Source organism: Atractosteus spatula, chromosome 8 (genome assembly GCF_055471065.1).
Source record: "Atractosteus spatula isolate fAtrSpa1 chromosome 8, fAtrSpa1.hap1, whole genome shotgun sequence".
Classification (NCBI taxonomy): Eukaryota; Metazoa; Chordata; class Actinopteri; order Semionotiformes; family Lepisosteidae; genus Atractosteus; species Atractosteus spatula.
This window is the reverse complement of record NC_142713.1, coordinates 51,230,048-51,251,048: the sequence shown is the minus strand read 5'-3', so window position 1 is coordinate 51,251,048 and position 21,001 is coordinate 51,230,048. Positions and strand designations below refer to the sequence as shown.

At 35.7% G+C, this 21,001-nt stretch overlaps 2 protein-coding genes across 3 annotated transcripts in view; one reads left to right on the top strand and one right to left on the bottom strand.

Annotated features, from left to right (window-relative positions):
* LOC148829783 (alanine and arginine rich domain containing protein) overlaps nucleotides 1-14,436 on the top strand; it is a 47,119-nt gene extending 32,683 nt beyond the window's left edge. For both annotated transcript variants that reach the window (XM_088922889.1, XM_088922890.1), the window contains 12 exons: nucleotides 143-295; nucleotides 1,884-2,059; nucleotides 2,273-2,366; nucleotides 4,727-4,804; nucleotides 5,402-5,536; nucleotides 6,165-6,277; nucleotides 6,575-6,719; nucleotides 6,996-7,286; nucleotides 9,512-9,747; nucleotides 10,083-10,344; nucleotides 12,877-12,922; nucleotides 13,840-14,436. In XM_088922889.1, the coding sequence (XP_088779015.1) occupies nucleotides 143-295; nucleotides 1,884-2,059; nucleotides 2,273-2,366; nucleotides 4,727-4,804; nucleotides 5,402-5,536; nucleotides 6,165-6,277; nucleotides 6,575-6,719; nucleotides 6,996-7,286; nucleotides 9,512-9,747; nucleotides 10,083-10,344; nucleotides 12,877-12,922; nucleotides 13,840-13,988 (1,878 nt within the window). In that variant the 3' untranslated portion in view covers nucleotides 13,989-14,436. The remainder of the gene's footprint in view (nucleotides 1-142; nucleotides 296-1,883; nucleotides 2,060-2,272; nucleotides 2,367-4,726; nucleotides 4,805-5,401; nucleotides 5,537-6,164; nucleotides 6,278-6,574; nucleotides 6,720-6,995; nucleotides 7,287-9,511; nucleotides 9,748-10,082; nucleotides 10,345-12,876; nucleotides 12,923-13,839) is intronic.
* A 1,682-nt stretch (nucleotides 14,437-16,118) lies between these two features.
* On the bottom strand, nucleotides 16,119-20,719 carry lsm8 (LSM8 homolog, U6 small nuclear RNA associated). Its single transcript, XM_088922888.1, has 4 exons — nucleotides 20,593-20,719; nucleotides 19,483-19,523; nucleotides 18,940-19,067; nucleotides 16,119-16,996 (listed from the first exon to the last, which is right to left on the bottom strand). The coding sequence occupies exons 1-4, from the start codon at nucleotides 20,621-20,623 to the stop codon at nucleotides 16,906-16,908; spliced, it is 291 nt and encodes a 96-aa protein (XP_088779014.1). The 5' UTR covers nucleotides 20,624-20,719; the 3' UTR covers nucleotides 16,119-16,905.
* Between the last annotated feature and the right edge of the window lie 282 nt (nucleotides 20,720-21,001).

Genomic DNA, 21,001 nt, shown 5'->3' with positions numbered 1-21,001 from the left:
TGGGCAGAATGTTGACCTTCAGTTAGATAATGAAAATGTAACAAAAGCTTTCTTTGTTACCTTGCATCTTTGTAAGATTAGGTTTGAATTAGGTAAATGTAGGATGCTGACAGTTAAAATATTTGGACTTTGCGTATTCCAGGCTGTACTGAGACAAACACAGCAGGAGCTAGCTGATGCATTAAAAAAACTTTCCATGTGTGAGGCATCACTAGAGGTCAACACCCACTACCGAAACAGCCTGGAAGAGGAAAAATTGAGCTTGCAGAAGGAAATGGACAGGATGAAAACAAAGGTACTGATATAAAAAACAAAGCTATTGCATTCCAAGTTTCTATGATTATTTTTGTCACAAGACCTCCCTTTTAAATTTTCCATTGATGGATTCTTTTTCGCAGTTAAACACACTAAAAATCTTCAAGTTACAAAATAAGGAGAGTTGCTTTTCACATAGCATATGAGGGACTGATAGTTTATCACCTAATATATGTGTATCTAGTTCTGCATGTATTTTTAATGAGTTGTTGAATGAGACATCCAGCAGTATGCCTTTCAACAGAGCAGAGTTCTATGCAATGTTTAGTAATCACAACTTTGATTTTTTAAATTGTGGTTAATAACAGTAAACATCCTATATACTGACATTGATAATACAGCCTGCACTATGTATGGATAACATAAAAGCCATAGTACAGCATGAAGCTCTTTCAGAAGTAAAATCCTAAAGCAGGAGTAAACATTTAAATGTATGGTTAATGTGTAAGGAAAATACTGCCTAGTTACAGTATGTTGTACGATCTGATACTCGGGCTTCTTTCAAGAAAACGGTTGGATAGGTTTGATCAGTTAGCTATAGGAGCTGAATGGCCTCCTCCTGTTTATAATAATTCTTAAGTTCTAAATTACAATTAGCTTTGAAACTTCAGAAATGATTTTATTACAATCTATAAATTGTTATTAGAAAGCCTAGCATGATCCTATGCTCTGTAGAAATATTATATGCATATTTGACAGTATTTAATGGACATAGAGTGTTAATTACTCTCTAAGCCATGAAACTATTTTAGGTATGGGAGAGATGTGGTGGAGTAGGTACATTGCTACATGATAAGGGGATTTTAATGAGCGCAAAGAATAAAATAGTTTAAAAAACATGAAATAATTGGTGGACTGATGGAGGAACTAGGTACAGTACATGCTGTGTACATCGCCCTGCTGACAGATATTATTTCAGGTGAAATAAGTAAGAAATCAACATCATTCCTCAAGAAGTGGAAGGGTACAGTTCTGCAATAAATACTATTACTATAAATGAAGCAGAAGTGTTTCAGGTATAGGACTTCAATGTTCGACTTTTGAACAAGCAAAAACAGTAATGGACACACACCTACCATATAATAATAGTATACATAGATTTTCAGGAATCATTTGACAAAGTTCCTCATAAATAATTCTCAAATCACAAGTGGTAGGCATTCTGGGAAATACCTGTGTTTGGATAGAACTGGCTAATGGTTTGAACACCGTACTGATAAAGGGTGAATGCTCCAACTGGGGTAGTTTAATGAGTGGAACAGAAAAGAGATCTCTACTAGCAGTACTAGTACCAATGGACGAGCACTAAAAACATGAATGGGAATACCTTTATGCAAAGGGTTGTGGAAGTCTAGAAGAAGGCTTTTTTCCCAGAAATGAATGTATGAGATCCTCAGATCAATTAGATACTAGTATCTAAAAAGGCTAGCTGGGCCTAATAGCCTTCTCTTTTTTTATAACAGTGTTTAAGAGAAACACCTCCTCAGTTCTACGCAATTCCTGAAATAAATGTTTTCAGTTTAAGATGTACAGCCCTGTAACAGTGCAGCCCTCTCCTTTAATTTCAGCTGCAGGACACTGAAGATCAGTACATTCAGGCAGAGAGGCGGATCCATGACCTGAAGAATGCTCTGGATGACAAAGAGCGTGAGGTTATCTCCTCTTCACAGAAGCTGCAGCAAGTTCTCTCCACCTCCTCAGGAGCGGAGAAAACCATCAAGCAGCTCGAAGAACACATGCAGCAGTATGTAATGGGTTTTTGTCAAAAATATTGAAAGTGCTATAAAAAATGGGAAACGAAAATCAAAAGATTCGCAAAGCTCTCAAATGAGGATCATGTGGACATTTGTGGATTATCTCTCATTTGTATATTAATGCATGAAATGATTTATGAAGTGTGTGGTTTAGTACTGCTTTTCTGTTGTCTGAAACTGTTTAATTGGAATGTTGCTTTTAGGCTTGAGATTGAAAATGCCAAATTGGAAGCTGCTTCCAAACAGCAGACAAACAGAATAGAGGTACTACAGAAAGAAAACCAAGAGGCTGCAGTTGTAAGTTTTTTTTTTGTTTTTCTTTTGCAAATATGATATTTAGTGGCATTTACAATGCAGTGTTCAAATTACTGCTTTATGTTTATTTCAAAACCACTAGGCTGTAAGCAATGATAATTGAATATGTAAGTTACACCACAAAGGACAAAATTGTTCTCCAGTGAAATGTTTTTTTTATTTCATGATTGAACACAGCTTTTAAAGCAGGGAGCCCTTTACTTGTCTCAAGAGAAGGTTCTCCAGCAGTATTTATAGGCCACTTTAATCTCCGGCGTCTTAAGAACAAGGAAAGGTTTCAGCTTGTGCAATTAAGGAAATAATGAGTTCAATTAGATAATTAGGGGTTAGGTCGGAAAGCAATCTAGAAATGGCTGTGCCCTCTAGGACTGGACTTTTGCTCTCATTTTAAAGGAAAGTGTAATATTTTTATAAACCTTATATATGTATATTCTATTTATTGCTGCTTGTTCATAATCATAAATAAGCAGTTTCCTATAACAGCCTAATTGAGTGTTATCAAGCTCTTACAGGGCACTCATGAAATTGTACCTCACAATTACTTAAAGTAAGGCAGTATCGTACTTATACCACATTCAAATACTGTACCCAAACAATGAATTCCACAGTTCATGCAGTAAGCAAATATATTCAGACTTTATTCTCTTTGGTTTTTGCATTTTCTTTGAATTCCACTTGGGGTAATTTAAGATTGGTGCTAGAAAAGTGTCAGTTATATGAAGCATGTCATGGCTCTGGGTGAGAGACCTGATTTTTTCTATTGTAGTAGTTATTCACGTGTTGCATACTCATTGCATTCATGTACGCTCTGTATAACTGATAAAGTTACAGAACACTAATCGGAGAAATATATAAGTAATTTGATCTTTTTCAGACATCAGATTCTCCATCTGGGGTAAGGGTTAGTATTTAAATGGAGTTTTGATGCTAATTAAAATTTCTTTTATTGCTCTACTGCTAGTGCTGAGCAGTTAACTTCATTTGCTAATAAACAAAAACTGAGGTGTGGCTCATGGATACCTTTTTGATTTCTTCAATTACTATGCAAATCATTGTCAGCAACCCCATGTCTCTTCACTTGTGGCTTCTACTTGCTGGCAGCCGGAGAAGCACTGAGCCATCGGCTCTTGTTATTTTGTGTGTCAAGTACAGAGTCGCATCTCATGTTACATTACATGAATAGTTTTGAGCTTCTACACTTTGGAGAATGTTCCAAGAATATATAGTTCTATACTGTAATGAAAGTATACATACTTTGAATAAAGGTCAAAATTTAGATCTTCTAATGCCTTCTGAACTGCTCTGACCAACACAATAAAATTTTCTCAAGTACTTTTTGTACATTTTGTCCTGTGGTGGTCAGCCTAGCATTTAATAAATGTAATCAATTATTTAATTAATGTTTTATTGTCTTTTATTGATATCTGTCTTTATCAAGTTTAAATGTTGTAGTGGAATTGCTCATAATACACAATGTGAGCATGGAGCATGAACACATTTTGTGTGTGGATTTATTTCATTGGAAAGTGCTAACCACTTTCTTGGAATACTTGGAAAGGCTTAAAGATTTTGTAAATTTATTTTCCACTTTCAGTTTAGTTAATGTAATTTAAAAAAAACTAACAATAGACTTAATAAATTGATTAAGCTAATTATGTTTTGATTGATAATTCTGAAAAAGTGAATTGCTAATTTATTTATTTACATTTAAAAAACATGAACAAATTTAAGTATGGGATAATTGCTCAGCACTGTCTCTTTCTGAAAGCACTTCATAAAAATCTTTTCAAGTTTATGATGAATTCTTGAATTCTGAAAACAAAATCCCATATCTTGTGCTTTGCCTTTAAGCTGCAATTGAGTGGAATTTATAACATGATCATAGCATAAGTATATGTTGTTGCTCAAGTCATTATTATTTCTTAATTTAAAGAAAATATTACACATATTGAGGTTATTCATTGGATATGCCAGTGTCCTGGAATTCATCATGCCCAATTTTCTTTTCCCGGTGGTATTTTGTGTTTTTTTTTTTAAACTCCTTTTCCCTATTGGAATTTTAGGATACAATGTCATACTGTTCTCATTAACGTAGATCCTGTGTCTTAAAGCTAAAATGGCAGGTACAGGATTTTAAAGCCTGTTTGAATGCCAGACTTGAGAACAGGATGAATATATTTGAAACTGCATGAAGCATGTTACTTTCCCATTCTGTTGATATTTCTAGGCAAACTTTGAGTTAATAGAATTTATTATTTTCATGACTTTGAAGCATTTATTTGTATTAAACTCCAGTTGCTTGTTTTTTATATGGCACTATTTAAGTATATTTGGTTCTGCAGATACGGAATCGCTTGGAAGATTTTGTCACAAACCTGCAAGGCAGCAAGATAAATTTAGAGGAACAGCTAAATCGAGAGGTTTGTAATAATGTTAATTTAATAAAATGGATTTTAATAAATATAAATAACCTGTATTTAATTGCATTGTTTACATTATAAACGATACAGAAAATGCATCACAAATCACATATTTTTCTGAAAAATTAATATTTGGAGAACAGCTCTTTTAAGAAGATTGACTTTAATAATCAAGTTTAATAAAATACAGAAATTAAGAAAATGAAAATATCTGAACATCTACAAATGCCCTTTTTTCTGATGTTCTACATGATTTCTTTATTATAATTTTGTAATAAAACTACCATTTGATGTTTTCTTTTTTATGGGTGCTTCATATATTTGCTCCATTAATTAGATGAGAAAAGATGTACTAGGTAATGTTTGCAAAGCCTGTGGGACACATTATCATTTGTAGTTTTTTTAATTTTCCATTAAAATTACAAACCCTATTTAAGGATCATAGGGACAGCTGATCATAGGAACTAGCTCAAAGTGAGATATACTGTGAGTTTTTTCATTATTCTATATATCCAGTTGTTGATTGCATCCTTATATAAACGTTTTGACAACAGTATCTGCAATCTGTGCTATTTTCAGAGTTCTCTTTCCTTGTAGGTTCAAAAGCAGAGTATGCTCTCCCATAATGCACAAGACTCACATCTGCTCTGGGAAGAAGAGCTCAAATCAAGATCTAAACTTGGACTAAGGCTCGCTGAGCTGGAGAGAGAAAAGGGAGATCTGACAAGCCAGGTAACTTTTTGTCCTACTTTGATTGTGAAAATAAGGCAGCATTTTTTTTTTTGCCATGAGAGTTTTACACTCATGTTATGTATAACAAATATTATAGCATACAACATGTGTACATAATGTGTTAGTGATTGGTTTTATGTACCATTAGTATGTACTTCATCTTTGCAAAGGCATAAACATTTTAAAAATAAAGGCTCCAATAGTGGAAAAGACAGAGTTAATCTTCGGGAAATGTAATCAACCAGCTATGAAAAGAAGAAAGGAAAAACGTTTCAGCTGTTGAGCCTTCTTCAGGTGTGACACCCGAAGAAGGCTCCACAGACTAAACGTTGTGTTTCCTTTCTTCTCTTTTCAGCATGGAATAAAACTTTTACTTGTTGCTCTGCAGCCTACGCACGCTGACGCAGCTGCTAGTATCATATAAGTTAACTTTGCAGGACGTGAACACAAAAGCAAAGTGATTCATTCAGACACAAAATTGATTCACAACCGATACATATGCTCCTGGGTACATTCAATTTTGAGATTTCTTTATGTAATATAAGTACTAAAGAAATACAGCAGTAAGAACAAACCACAGCAGCTGCACAACTGTTTTTCTGCTTTTTGTTGCAAATTTTTATTTTAGGTGGAAACTGAAAAGAAAAAGGCTAGAAAATTAGCAGAGATGAAGCGTTCTGCAGAGACCAGGCTTGATCAGGAGATGAAAAGAAACAGTGAACTGCAAAAAGAAATGAACAGGTGCCTCATTATTTCTCAAGGGCCTTTCCTTAAAAGATTCATTATTCATTTAACTTTTCCTTATCCGACTTAGCCACTATCCTCTAACTTATGCTTTCCAAATGAGTAGAAGATGTGAAACCCATCTCTAAAATAAAGAGTAAGGAAAGCTGATAGGGTGCTGTTTGAGGTTTTGTTATGATTGTGCTGCTATTTCACATGTTCAAATATGAAAATGCATACTTTAGGATGAGAGATTTCTTTTCAGTGATGTTATGTATTGAATGGGTGCTTGGTTTTTTTTCCCGATTGTGAAAGGTTAAGGACACTTGTTAAAACAGCAAAAAAGAAGCTGAAGGACCAAGAAAACGGGGACTTTGCCTCTCATCATAGCAGCTTCCGAGGAGAAATGGATCACAAGGCCTTGGAGACAGAGACCGCTGTTGCCAGATTCAGGAACAAAGTATGTGGACTCTTTATAATTTGTTTTAAAAATAATGATTTTATATAGTTCTTTGAAATGCTAATTAAAAAATTAAAACATGAAATGCTATAGACGTTAAAAAGTTTATATTACAGTATATTTGAAGGTTCCAAATATTCCTTCGGTTTCAGGTGAGATGTTTTGTCAAATTATAATGGTAAAACAATATACATTTTTGTATTGTGTTCATGTTAATTACTTCATGTTTGCATTTTTTGTTTTTACTGTAATGTGTTTTGTCCTGCTATTTTTCAGGTTGATGACCTCTCGCAACACCTGGAAAAGGAAGAGTCAAAATCCGCACGACTAGAAGCCATGAACAGTGACCTGCGGGAGCAGTTGGCATCCTTGAAGGCCTTGACCCAAGGCCATGAGAAACTGGAGAGGAACAAGAGGCAGCTGGAGGAGGAGGTGGCAAAGCTTAGGAAACATGTGGAAACCAGCATGCTGGACCAGAGTCAGGTAGAACAGTATAGGCGGGAGGCAGAGGAGCGAGCTCGGCAGGAGATCAGGCAGAAGCTCGAAGAGGTCAACTTGTTTTTGCAGGTAAAAAAAATGAAAAGGGTACTTAGAATTTAGAAATCCAAAGTTATATCTCCATAATTTGGCATTAATTTGAGACCTTAAATATAATTTTTAAATAGTCTTCAACAGTAGGATTGAACTGAGGAACCCAAATTAACTTGACCCTTTATTCTGATGATGTGTATTTTAGTGTTCTCTTTGCCCTTGCCAGTTCAACAGGATCAAGTAATGTTTCCGTGAATGTACAATACTAGACCCTAATTACTGAATCCCAGTGATTCTTCTGTGACTGGGTCCATAAATTATAATATAGTAAAACCTCAATTTAACAGACTAATAGAGGGAAAGTATTGTCCAAAGTGCGTATACAGTATATACTGTATACACACACATATAGTATGCTGTATGTAACCATCCTTGAATATAATAGGTTAAAGTGCACATGAAAATCTAATTACATCAGAAGAAATCAATCAATAATGAATGAAAACAACATTAAAATATGAAGTCAAGCAATGCTGATATGAACTATTTATTTATTTTGTGGCCAAGAGCACTACATGTTCATATGCTTGTATAATTTCATGTAGGGAACACCAAAACAGTAAATTCTATCTATGGACATATCCTTGTTTTTTCTTAAGGAGGTCCTTAAGGAGTTTTCTAAATGCTTTCACGTTCTAATCAATTCGCCATAGATTTGTTTTCCATTAAATGGCATGGCGTCTACAAAAATGCCCATCGCTAGTGGTAAAAGTGGTGTCTGTGCGATTTGCAAGGTTATTGGGTGCAGCACAGGTTTCTAAATCGCGCACACTAATCCTACCAACTCACTGCTGTACGTACCATTTATATACCACTTCTTAAAACTGTGTATTACTTGCCACTTGCATGTGACCTCTAGCCTCCACAGTACATCCTTTTGTTGTTACATGTACATTGAATTGCAAGAGCTTTTCTCACAACACCTTAGAAACTTTAATTGATATACTACCGTAGAAGCATTAATTGAAATACTACCATTGCACCTGCATAGGGTAAATTCAGACGGTCATCCGAAATAGACTTGAGTCCGTTGTTTACAGGCGGTCTAGTTAACAATGCTTGCTAGGCAGTCTGGATCTACAGATTTCATCCATTAGGTCTGAGCCTGTTAAATGAAGGTTATACTTGATTTTTCATTTCATTCATATCTTTTATATGTTTGTCTTTAAAAGTATGCAGGGAATGGATCAATGGAATTATATGTGTAGATTTCAACAAGGCTCTACAAGTTCACAGACTTGGAGAGAGTTTTGTTGGAAGAATTTGACCCATTTTGTATCAGGCCTAAAATTCAAGCCAAAAAGACTGTAGTTCACAATGTTGGAGATTATGTGGAGAGCAAGATGTGACTCATTCACACATATTTTGGTCATGCCCAAAAATACACCAATACTGGAAATCTATACATACAACTCTTAATAATTTAGTAAAGGTGAATTTACCATTTGAATTTTCTGTTATATACTTGGGCAATTTTGACTTTGATGATATTGAAGTAAAGGATAGATATATATTAGCGATTCTTCTAGCAGCTAGTAAAAAAGTAATTACATGAAAATGGCTTATAAAAGAAACTCCAACACATGAACAACGGGTTAACGTTGTGAATGAGATCTATATAATGGAAAAAATAACTTTTTCTCTCAGATTGCAGGCAGAGAGGTTTAGCAAATACCGGGAAACATGGATTAATGATATCTACATGTGAACTTTTTAGTTGTTTGTTGTGTTTCTTAGCAAACATTTGTATTTTATTTGTATGGCCCTCCATACCTGCTGGCAGAGTGTAAATAGTTAATTTTATATATACAATGTAACAAAAATGTAAGATGAAGGCAAATGTTTATTCTGCTGTTTTGGAAATGTTCTGTTTGTAAACCATTTCATCGCTAAATAAAAAGTTTTTAAAAAGTAGGGATTGATTCATTCATTGCAGTTACATAAAGTGATTAGGTCGATTTCATTATACCTACGTGTTTCTTATTTTTAAAGCCCCACTTTGGAATAATGAATGGATGGGTTATTTGAAAAAATCTTTTAATTTTAACACTAAATAGTCTGCCTTTGCAGCCTATTTTATATTTAGTCAGCATTCCTACCCTTTTCCGTAAACAAGTATTAAATTTACAGACTCATCAAATAAAACTCCGTTACAAATGTGAATGGAATTGAACTATTTACTCTTTTAACTCGTCCTTCAGACTCAAGCAGCCTCTCAAGAAGCCTTAGAACAAATTAAAGCCACTAATGAGGCAACTCTGAGGAACCAGCTTGAGCAGAGGATCAGAGACCTGGAGTGCGAGCTGAGCAGGGTGCGCAGTAGCCAGCAGGACCACATGTCCCAGCGGGACTCCACGCAGACTGAGCTGGAGCGCTACAAAGAGCTGTACGCAGACGAGTTAAGGTTACGCAAGTCCTTAGCAGCCAAACTAGAAAGGTAAAACAGAAGTTAATGTATTGCGTGTTATAATTTTTTTTTAAATGAAAAACATTCCATCAATCTCCTCCACTGAGATATTCTCGAGCCTTCCAATGATGGCCAGAATATAGAGGAAGATGGTAATAAGATCTGTGTAGAGGCTGAGGGCAGCGTATTCTTCAGGACTTTCCAAGGAGCAACTGGGTGAATACTGGACGGAAGCATGTGACATTTAGAAATGGTTTAAGGTTGTTAACCTATTCAAGGAAAACGTGGCAGGAACGTAAAAAATAAAAACGTTTCTAATGTTCTCAATCTGGTCACTGTTCTTCTTTTTTTCCAATTTATTTCAGATCAAACGAGAGGCTGGCAGAAGCCAACACAAAGCTGCTCGGCGAACGGCAGCGCAGTAAATCCTTGATCGCCAGCAGTATTGTGAATGGAAGCCTGACTGCAGGCCCAGTGCTTGACATGAATCAGCTCCAGGGAAGCCTGGGTCCGTTTGGTGGTACCTTTGGGCCTCTGAATAGAAACCTCAGTCTGGGAGGAAGCTTTCTCAACCCAGTGGGAGATGGGCTGTCGCAGAACAGTCGAGTGGAGGCATACCTAGCAAAGGTTGGCTTTTAAAACAGATAATTAAAAAATGGTATTGTGGTGTGTTATCCCATAATGCAAAAATTTCAGAAAGTTCACTCAGATTTCACTGGTTTGGGCTTGCAGTTTTTTCTATGGAATTTTATTCTGTAGTTCTGTAGTTTCTTCAGTAAAAAAAAAAACGTTTTCATGGTGTTACAACATCTTTTGTGGCAAAATAAGAGAAAGGTTGTCATAGTTCTGAAACAGTAACTGCCTGTAGTTTAATTACAGTACAGGTTCACACAGTTATTGTGTGTAACATCATGGGTTGCATGAATGTAGGTGAAACGTTGACATTTTGGAGTATATACAGTACATGCATGTTAATTTAACATACACCACTGACATTGATTTTAGCTCTTCACCTGACGAATTTGCATTGGATACAAATTTCCTGAGTTTCCTGAAACTGAACCTAGGAGTTACTTAAGGAGTTTCTTTAATCTTTTATTTCCTTATTTCTGGATCTTCTCCTCTGTACTTGCCCTTCTTTCACAGCAATCCCTGAAGTATGAGCCTTGTAGAACTTTGCACTTAACTTCTTCTGTTTCTTACTTCTTCAGCTCCTAGCTCAAAAGTCTGTTTCTCACCTCTCTTCTCTTCAGCCAGATACATAACAAGGTGTGTAGTTGTGTGTAATTCACTTCCTCTATATTTAATCCTTGCCTAATACTCCTTACCTTCTTAGTATTAAGGTATTAAAGTATTAAGTAAAGGGACACAAGAATCAAATTCATTAGGAAAATTTGACACCAAGTAATATTTAAAAAATAAAATTGAAATTTTACTGGTGAATAAAAATAGTAAGATATTTACTAAGCAAAATACTGTAGCTAGGCATCAAGCAAAAATCTAAATGCTGTGATCTAGCTATCCAAGTGCTGCTACTAATAATTTAATAGGTATGTATTACCAATGAATGGCTGTCGTATCACAACTGTTGAGGTGTATTGTTAAAACAAAATTTAAGACTTTAACAATTTTTAATGTTTGGCAGCAAGTTTCATTAATCAAAATTACTAACTCCTATTTAATAACTCCTTTTTTTTCAGTAGCTGTTATAAATGTGAAGTATAGCTATAGCCATTACTGAATCTGAAATAGTTCAGAGGAAGAGAATTTAATCTAAGATGGTTTTCTTAGCTATATTGTCCTTAAGGTGTTTATGCCCTTATTTTATGCACTGGAGTTTATAAGCCCCTTTGTTATCTCTGGAATTATAACAAGGCATTTCATTTGTCTTCATTAATCTCTTCAAGATTTACCAGCTTGTAGTTTTTCATCTTGACTTTCATATTAGTTATCTGATATGCAATATGATATACTGTATATCTTAAGCATGGAGGCACTGAAAATATTATTTGCAGATATTAGTTTAATTCATATGAAAGCATTTAAATCGATTATATAAAAATCCCTCATATAGGAACAAAGGTTGTAATGCAAAACTATCAAGAATTATCTTATTCTTCCTGAAGTATTTTTTTCCTATGGGTGTAGTACTATCTTTTTATGAAGTATTGAATTTGCTGTAAGTGCAGCTACAGCATATCAGTATATTGTGATTGTGCCATATTGAAAATTTACTTTAAATGAATAGTTTCTCCTGTTTTTATTTCTTATTTGTACTTCACTGATTTCAAGAGTGTATTTGTCTTAATGGATTTCCACTTATGTGTAATTAACTTACTTCCTTTGCCCCCGTTTCATTCATTTAAGCAGGAATGGGTTTGAATTACAACCATTAATGTGCAAATGGCATAATTATTTTGATCATATCAGTATGTTGTGTACATTGTCACCTATATTGCCACCTGCACATTTACAGAATGAAGTGTTTTTTAATTGGTTTATTAAACTTTAATGAGCTTTTTTAATTGAATTCTTTAACCAGCCATTATAGGTCTATGGAAAACAGTTCAGTTCTCAAATGGTTCGTTTATATCCATGTTACAGTTATTTTGTTTGGAGGTCACAAAATCATGTTAGAAACCCATTTTTGTTTCTTGTGTTTAGAATTATTTAATGGAGGAGCTGGAAATGAAAGATCACCCCAACTTGTGCTGTTTGCCTATCTCAAAGACTGATTTATCCATAACACAGTTTGTAATTAAATTTAAAAACATATGAAATGGATATAGCCACCTAAGTGACCTTCCCCCATGCCCTGTGTAGTTAACATAATAATAATGCTTTTTGTAATTGCTTAGTGGTAATTGAAAGCAAAAAGATACAATTAAGCAAAAAAAATATTTTCTTCACATGTACAGTATTTCCTCTGACCTTAGTGAGGTGTGTCACTAAGAAATCCAGGCTTTAGAACACAGGTTTTTCAAAGTATTGAGGAATAAGTTAAAAATGTCAGCTGCTTTACAAGGTAAAATTTTTCCATGTGCAAAAAGTTGTAGTATAATTGCCAGATAATATTTAATTTTAAAAGGCATTCTTCAAGCTCTTCAATAAAAATGCTTCTCTGACTCAAAAGCTGTTTTTTTCTTGTTGTTTTTACAGATGCAGAATGAATTGGAGAAAAATATCTCAAAAGAATTAGACCACGGTAGGTTTGACTGTATCTCCTAAATTAACAGTACCAAAGATTAATTTTAGTTTCATGTTTTTTAGAAAATCTTTTACTTTTTAAATTTATATGCAGCCTTTTAGATTTCTACCTTGTATTTTCAGTCATTTAACATAAATGTTCTCATGATGCGTCATCACTGATATTACAAACCAAATACTTTGTATTTTGTAGTTACTATTAACAGATTGTTGTAGAATCTACAAACGGATTGTGTACTTGCTCAAATTTATAATTATTTCAGCTCTGAGAGTTTAATTATTAACCACCCCAAACAGAATTTGAATTAACCTTTTGCACCAGAAGAAGAAAGGCATATGTTTATATAGGTTTACATCAGTGGCCCTGGGGCCTCCTTGAGTCCCACACATTTTTTGCATCATTTCCTCTGGTTTGTTTCACTGTTGATTTTAAAGTCTGGGTAGACTCAGTCGTCACCTTTTGAAATTTTCAATACTTAAATCAGGTCCCCTTGATGTAGTGTTCTAAATTCTAAAACCTAATACCATCCCTTAATTCCAATTATATACTTTTCATTATCCATGTTTTTGCCCTAATATTGTCTGCAGCTCTGCTGGAGGAGAGGCATATTCCTTACAGACAGCACTGAAACCCATCGAGGCACTCAGCCCACCAGTTAGGGAATCTTAGTCACTGTCAGCTATAAGACACTTTACCAGTTGAGCCACTAGGGAGGCAACATTCAAGTATACAAGACACCTGATGTTGAATATTATCCAGTAAATGAACAGTCAGGCTTGTCTTTCTCCACAGAAGCTCAAGTTGTTCAAAAGCATCTATGGAAGCATCTACTGAACACTTCAGCATTCTTATCTTGCTTAGCAAGAGACACTTAGATTTTGTATTTCTGATTGTACTTTTCTGCTCATTGGCAGCAACAGCAGAGCTGGAAGGTGGGTCTGCCAGACTGTCTCCTGTGGGCTCAGCGGCCGGCTCTCTGAAGAGTGTAAACCTCGATCAGGATCCTGTTTCCAGAGCTACTCAGCAATACTTGGAGGTCTTAAAGAAAAACTACATGATTTAATATTATGAACAAGTGTTACGTGTTATACATGTTTACATTTGAACTATAAACAAGGCATACGCAAACCTCTTTATCATTTGTGCTTTTAGTAGAAAATTAAAAGTTGCACTGTGCTCTTAATTGCTCAGGAGAAACACTACACAAGTTCTTAATCTCAAGATTGTCAAGAGCCATATTTCAATAACTGCCTAGGTATTTTTTGTCATTTGTACTTCATCTGTTCCCCCCCACCATGTATCAGTATCACATTGTTTTACTGTTATGCAAAATATCGGTACCTTTTGCTTGAAGTTATCAAGTGTTGCACATTATGTGAATATAATGGTCTGTCTGAAATACATTCTCCATTTTCTAATAAGTATTATACTTATCTTGGAACATTATTGCCATATAATTTATATTCATCTTATATTTGCTATTCATCATTAAATGGTACTTTTCTCATTTCCTAAAATGTCATGTGTTCTATGTTCTTGTGCTGGCCAGTTCTCCTAATTCCACTTTAATAAATAGTTGTGCAGCCACAATGGTTTCTTGGTGACCTAAAAGCATATTAGCAATTTTTCTGTCACCAAATTTAAATTATCTTGACAAGGAAAATACTGTCCATGGAAGACACTGTACAAGAGCATAGTCATGTGTGAGATTTAATGTGACATTACAGAGGAACTTGACAATCAAGAAATGTAGTAACTTTAAAACACTTAGGTTAAAACTTAAACCAGCTATCAAATTTCCTAATAAAGCCTCTTGCAAATCACTTCAGGAATGTTACAGATTAAGACTTCTGTAATGAGAAACAGAGCTGCTTAACAATAGAGTTAACTTGCACTACATTATAGTGAATTCTGTTTTGGGAAGAAAATTTTAAAATATGTAATACTCAAGTTCAATCTAGCAATATGTTATCAAGGTCATCAAATTTAGTATTCATCTCCCATCATCGCAAATTACTCAGTCTGTTTTTCCACTCCTATCAATGCAAATGACTTGAAAGCACTATCACAGCCTGGCCAGTACCTGGACGGCAGACTTCTTGGGAAAAAGTAAGGTTGCTGCAGGAAGAGGTGTTAGTGGGGCCAGCAGGGGGCGCTCACCCTGCGGTCTGTGTAGCTCCTAATGCCCCAGTACAGTGATGGGGACACTATACTTTAAAAAGGCGCCGTCCTTCAAATGAGACGTAAAACCAAGGTCTTTATTCTCTGTGGTTGTTAAAAATCCCAAGATTTTTCCTCGACAAGAGTAGGGGTGAAACCCTGCCATCCTGGCTAGATTTCCCATTGGTGTTTACCAATCATGGCCTCCTAATAATCCCCATCTTTAAAATGGCTTCATCACTCTGTTCTCATGCCCACTGATAGCTGATGTGTGGTGAGCGTACTGTGCACATTATGGCTGCCGTCGCATCATCCAGGTGGTGCTACACACTGGTGGTGGTGAAGGGGAGTCCCCATTACCTGTAAAGCACTTTAAGTGGAGTGTCCAGTCTATACTGCACAGGAAGCAGAGGCTACTTGCAGAAACCTGTTCACTATGGTTGCATTTTATAAGCATACTAATGCATTCTGACCAGAAAATACTAATTCAGTAGTTGTAACATCACTTTATTCATACCAAAAAGGTTTTTTTTTTTATTTATTTAAAATCACCAATTATGTTTTACACATCACAGCTTGCAGCTTTGAACCCGGTGGCCACAGACTGGAAAATGCTGAAATCCAGGTTCCGTCGGACTCCTCTGACCCACCACCTTTGGGCCATTCATCTTTTAACACACCATAGGCAACACAGGCCCATACCACACATTCATCCTGGGAGGCTCCTAGAGTGGCTGTGACACCAAGAAATCCCTGATCTACTAATCGAACCCTCCCTTGGCCGTGCTCAGTTAATTCTGCACCATCACTTGGTGAATTCTGGTCACAGGTTATCAGTGAGATGACTCTGACCTGACCTTGTGGTCATAAGAGTACAACCAGTGTTCAGGAGAGCTACTTTCCCAGTTGAGCTGCTAGGGAAACCCCATACTGAAAATACAATTTGTTGGATATAGTACCATTGAAACTACAAGATGCAAGCCCAAACCCACTCATTTTAACTTAAGAAAGAAGAATATTGTGTAAATTATTATTAAAGACAAGTTTTAAACTTTATTTTTCAAACAGGATGAAATAGTCAGTTAGTAAAGCCACTTATCAAAAATACACAGCCAGTATGAGTATATACATATCCTACAGTCCATAACGTTTTAGCAAAGGAGAGAATTGATTGCTAACAATCTGACCTGAGCCATGGCTTTAAAGCAGAACAGTTTTTTAAAGTCAATTATTTTCACATTGATTTTTCCTTCTCTAATTTCTGCAAACACTACCATTTTGATAAAGACTGCTTCAGCTATTACATATTTTCCCTTTTGCTACACGCTCAGATTTTGGGGGGGGGGGGGTAAAATTGCAAAAAGATACTAAAATATGTGCTTGTCATATAAGAACACAGAAGATGTATATACCCAATACCATTGTATTTATGTAAAAAATAGCTTTCACATGCATTAAAGTTTTACTTACAACAACACAGAGTACTTAGCTTACTTGGATAAAGATTTTATAGAAATGCAGTGAAAACAACTTCATTCTTGATAATATAATAAAATTCTTAATAATATAATAAGCACTTCCTGCTTCAGGTTTTATATCAATATGCTGCCAGGGTTTATAAAACCAGATATATTTTAAGCATACTAGTTCAATATGCTTCACTTCCTTTTTTCTCTGTTCCAAAATTACCTAAGGACATTGTCTGAACAAATCTTTAAAAAGTCCTTGAATAATGAAATTCCACATTTCCTGTGTTTATCCAGTTCTATCCTTTGATGATAAAGCTAGAGACATCTGAAAAGTCCTTCTCTGGAGCACTATTAGTGGACAACAGAGTTCAATGGCTCAGCGCGGATGTTGCCCAAATCCAGAGCGGAGTCCGTTTCTTCATCAATTTCCCCAATCACAGCTCTGTCAAAAAAATCAAATGAATGAAATATACACAACACATTACACAGCTTATAAATGTTAAAAGGACACTTAGGAAATTACTACTAACATAAGGTTAGCATACAAATGTATCCATAATAATATTTAAAAAATGTATAACAATCTGTAAAGTATACAAAATTCTACTTTGCACAATTCAATCTAAGCAGGAAAATTAATGTGGCTGCATTCCAAGCACATAACAGCATGTGCATGATGTGGGAACAAAATCAGGAGGTCCCCGTTTCTATGAGAGCAGCAAAATCAAAAAGGATCGATGGCGGTAAAAATTGAAGTATATTTTGTAGCAGACCAGCAGGATAGAAAGTAGACACATGGGAAAAATGAGACAGACAGGAGTGATGATTTCAAAAAAGCATGATTAAATAGTACTGTTTCACAAACATCTTCAAAGTGGTGCAGGAGGTAAAGTCTGACGAAAGTAAGTCAATGTACTCAGAGAACAGGTATACAGTGAAAGTCTGATACAAAAGAACAGAATTCTTTATTCTGGGCTATGTGGAGAAACAGGGTTGTAGCCTGAGCTGAACACAGCATAAGTGTTTGAACAGTATGCAGAGCCCAGCCTCACACCGCACAACACAGACAAGTTAGAGCAGATCAAGAAGAAACCAGAAATCTTTTGGAACCTAAGTGACTAAGACATACAAAAAAACACAGGGTTTCCTCGAAGCTGAGTCATCGGGTCACAGACAAATACGGTGTCCCTTCATTGCTTGCCACTTAATTTATAAGGTGAAAAAAAGTCTTACTGGCTCAATGAGAGCAAAATAGCAATCAGTGCTTCAATAGCACAAAGAACAGAATGATGGCTTCATGCAGACAGCAAAATAGCAAATAGAAATGTGTTTAAAGAACCTTCCTCGGGCAGCATCATGGGTAGCCTTCATTTGTGATGATATCTATGTAATTAAACTAGTTGTTGTGGTCAAATCTTGTTCAGGATAATATTGTTTCGTTACAATAATAAGATAACCAGTTAGTTCACAAGCTAGTACAGTGATCTAGCTTCAAGACAGATTTTCCTGCAGGTTAGAAGAAATGACAAAGAAGATGTATGTATTTTATATGGCATATTATATAGGCAATTAGAAGTTTTGGTGCAATTTAGAAAATGACAGGAGAGTTGCACAGGCAGAAATAATCGGATTTAATGCTGGAAATGAAACGCACTGCACAGGTCACCCAGAAGCCAATTGTATCCTCACCTCAACTGATGACCCCAACAATCAATTTGTACATGAGTGGAGCTGATTTTCAGCTATCACCTTATAAGGCAGATTTGAAACTTGCTGAATAAAGATGAAACAACCGAACATCAGAATCATCCAGCCATTTTCTAACTGCCTCTTCCAGGGTCAGGGTCGCAGGGGAGCCTATCCCAGCAAGCAGCAGGCGCAAGGCGAGGTACACCCTGGACAGAACAGCAGACTGCTGCAGGGCAGACACACAGACACATCTAGGGCCAACTTTCCCAGAAGACAATTTACCTGCCAGCATGTTTTTGGACTGTGAGAGGAAACTGGAGCACCCAGAGGAAACGCAGGGAGAACACACAAACTCTGTGCATATAGCACCCCAGGGCTGGAATTGAATCCAGGGGCCCAGCACTGAGAAGCAGCAAAGTTAAACACTGTACCACCATGGTGCCCCTACATCAGAATCATATCAAGCTAAAATTGACTTTATTTTTGCAACAATCCAGAAACACTTTTCTGTTATTAGTGTTTATACTCCAGTGCTATGTTTTCTGAAATGGTACAAAAAGGTCAAAAGTCACAATTATACTGCACCTCATACAACAAATAACAGCCTAAAGTTTAGAAGCTATAACTTAAAAAACAACCTTGAAAACACCATAATAGTAAAATGTTAAATAATTTTTAAAAAGTCTAAATACTTACACATTGTCTCCCCTAACAATATATAATCCAAGCACGACTTGTTCAACTCCCTGCGTAGAACTGAACACTCTCTCATGGCTCTCATCAAGAATCAGATTAATGGTCTGATCAAATCCTTTAAGTGTCCCCTAGTAAAAACAGACAGAATTAACTTAGTAAATTAATTTATACAATTATAATGTAAGTAACCCAGGATACTTCAAGTGTCTGCCAATGGTAACATTCCCTAATAATTTTCATACCAAGATTCATATAGTTTAAAAACATCCTCACAATATAGCTCAGATGGGTAGCAGCATCAGCATGCGTAGGCTGCAAAGGAACAAGTAATGGGTTTATTCCATGCTGAAAAGAGAAGAAAACACAACGTTTCAGCTGTGGAGAAACACTTACACCCGAAGAAGGCTCCACAGCCGAAAAGTTGTGTTTTCTTTCTTCTCTTTTCAGCATGGAATAAACCTATTACTTGTTCCCTCACAATAGTGCTTTCTTTGATGCTATATAGATACTACTATGTTACAAATCCAACCACAGTAGACCTACCACAATCATTCTTCCATCTGATGTAATAATTGCCACGGTGCCTGTGTTCCAATAGTTAAGGAATAATGCAAAATGTAAATTAGCATTGGTGGAAAAGTCACAAAATATATATTATTTCAGATCATTACTCCATCTCATCTTTACACGTTCAAGTCCATCTTAGAATTAATGACGTCTACTCCTGCAATACTCCTGCTTTGATATATCTCAGAAACTGACTTTTCCTAGCCTGGGCATCCAAAGATTTTCTTTCCATATCACGGAACCTCATCAAAACATGCTCCTGGTGTCTGGATGTTGAAAGTATGTTTTATTTATACTGGTTTAATTCTGATTGTAATAAAAATGCGGCGCAGAAACTAAAAGTTTTAACTATGAACTATGAAGCCCCATACTTTCTCAGACTTTTTTTTTTGCACACTCACTCCCTGGAATCTTTTTCCGTTTTTTTTTTTCAAAAACGTCTTGAAACCTCAAATACTCTTTTCTAGCTGCTGCACAGCTTAATTTAAAAGGCACTACTTATACGGTCTGCTCTACAATCATGCAAAGAGGCAATTCAAGTTTTAGCATAAAAACTTAAAATCTGGTAAACTAGGCCTGCAACGGGTATGACATTTAAAAGCTCCAGATTTTGTTATACTGATTTACAATACCTACCCTACCCTAGTTTACCTAAATCTTAAATATGAAATAAAGTAAAACCTTTTGGGCTACTCTATGTTCATAACATTACGAAGCTTCGTTTTCGTTTATTCTATTGAATTATAAACATTTTGCTACTGGTAACACTTCTGAGAGGTCAGCAAAATCTTTAAGTTTGCAATTAAAATTCTAATTTGAATGCGGCACTACGTTCTTGTTCACGTCATTACACGGACATCTTTTTTTCCTAGTAATTGACCATTAGACCACATTGAGGCTTCTCTGTCGTTTTTATTTTGTGCCTATGTCCACTAATCACAACGGTGTTGAAAGTGCATTCGCTAGACTCGCTAGGCCCACCCTGACAATTCATAAGCCTTTACAAGCGACAATTCACGCACATACATCTATCACATCTGTCGACTCATTACTTCAGAACTCTAAAAACAAACGGGTTAAGGATACGGTTGATATAACTCTCCAGCGCAGTAGACATGATTTTACCAAAAACTCCAGCTTTCGAACAACTGAGCTTGATTTCAAACGGATGCTCTCCTCGTAGCTAACAAATCACACACAGCGGAAATAGGAATGATGGGAAACTCAGGCCCAACTAGACGTTCACTGATACATCGATGTTGTTGCACGACACTAAGATTTTTTTCCTACTTTATGAAAAAACAATCTGAGATTCAAAAACATCTACACACAATATAATTGTTCTTCTATAACATGGAACATTAATTGTCAGGGATTTTAGTTTAACATGTCCGAATAAGATAACAGAATTTAAAATATCATTCATATCTGTGATATCGTTAATATCCAATTAGCTTTCTTATTCTTAACATCCTTTTTGTATTTTAGTGTAATC

Excerpts from the sequence above, each read along its gene's own strand:
- lsm8 (XM_088922888.1), bottom strand. The coding sequence starts at position 20,623 with ATGTCTACTGCGCTGGAGAGTTATATCAACC. Across the intron at positions 19,524-20,592 it reads GCTGGAGAGTTATATCAACC|GCACCGTGGCAATTATTACA; the intron begins GTATCCTTAACC and ends ATTGGAACACAG. Across the intron at positions 16,997-18,939 it reads ATTGTTAGGGGAGACAATGT|AGCTGTGATTGGGGAAATTG; the intron begins GTAAGTATTTAG and ends TTTTTTTGACAG.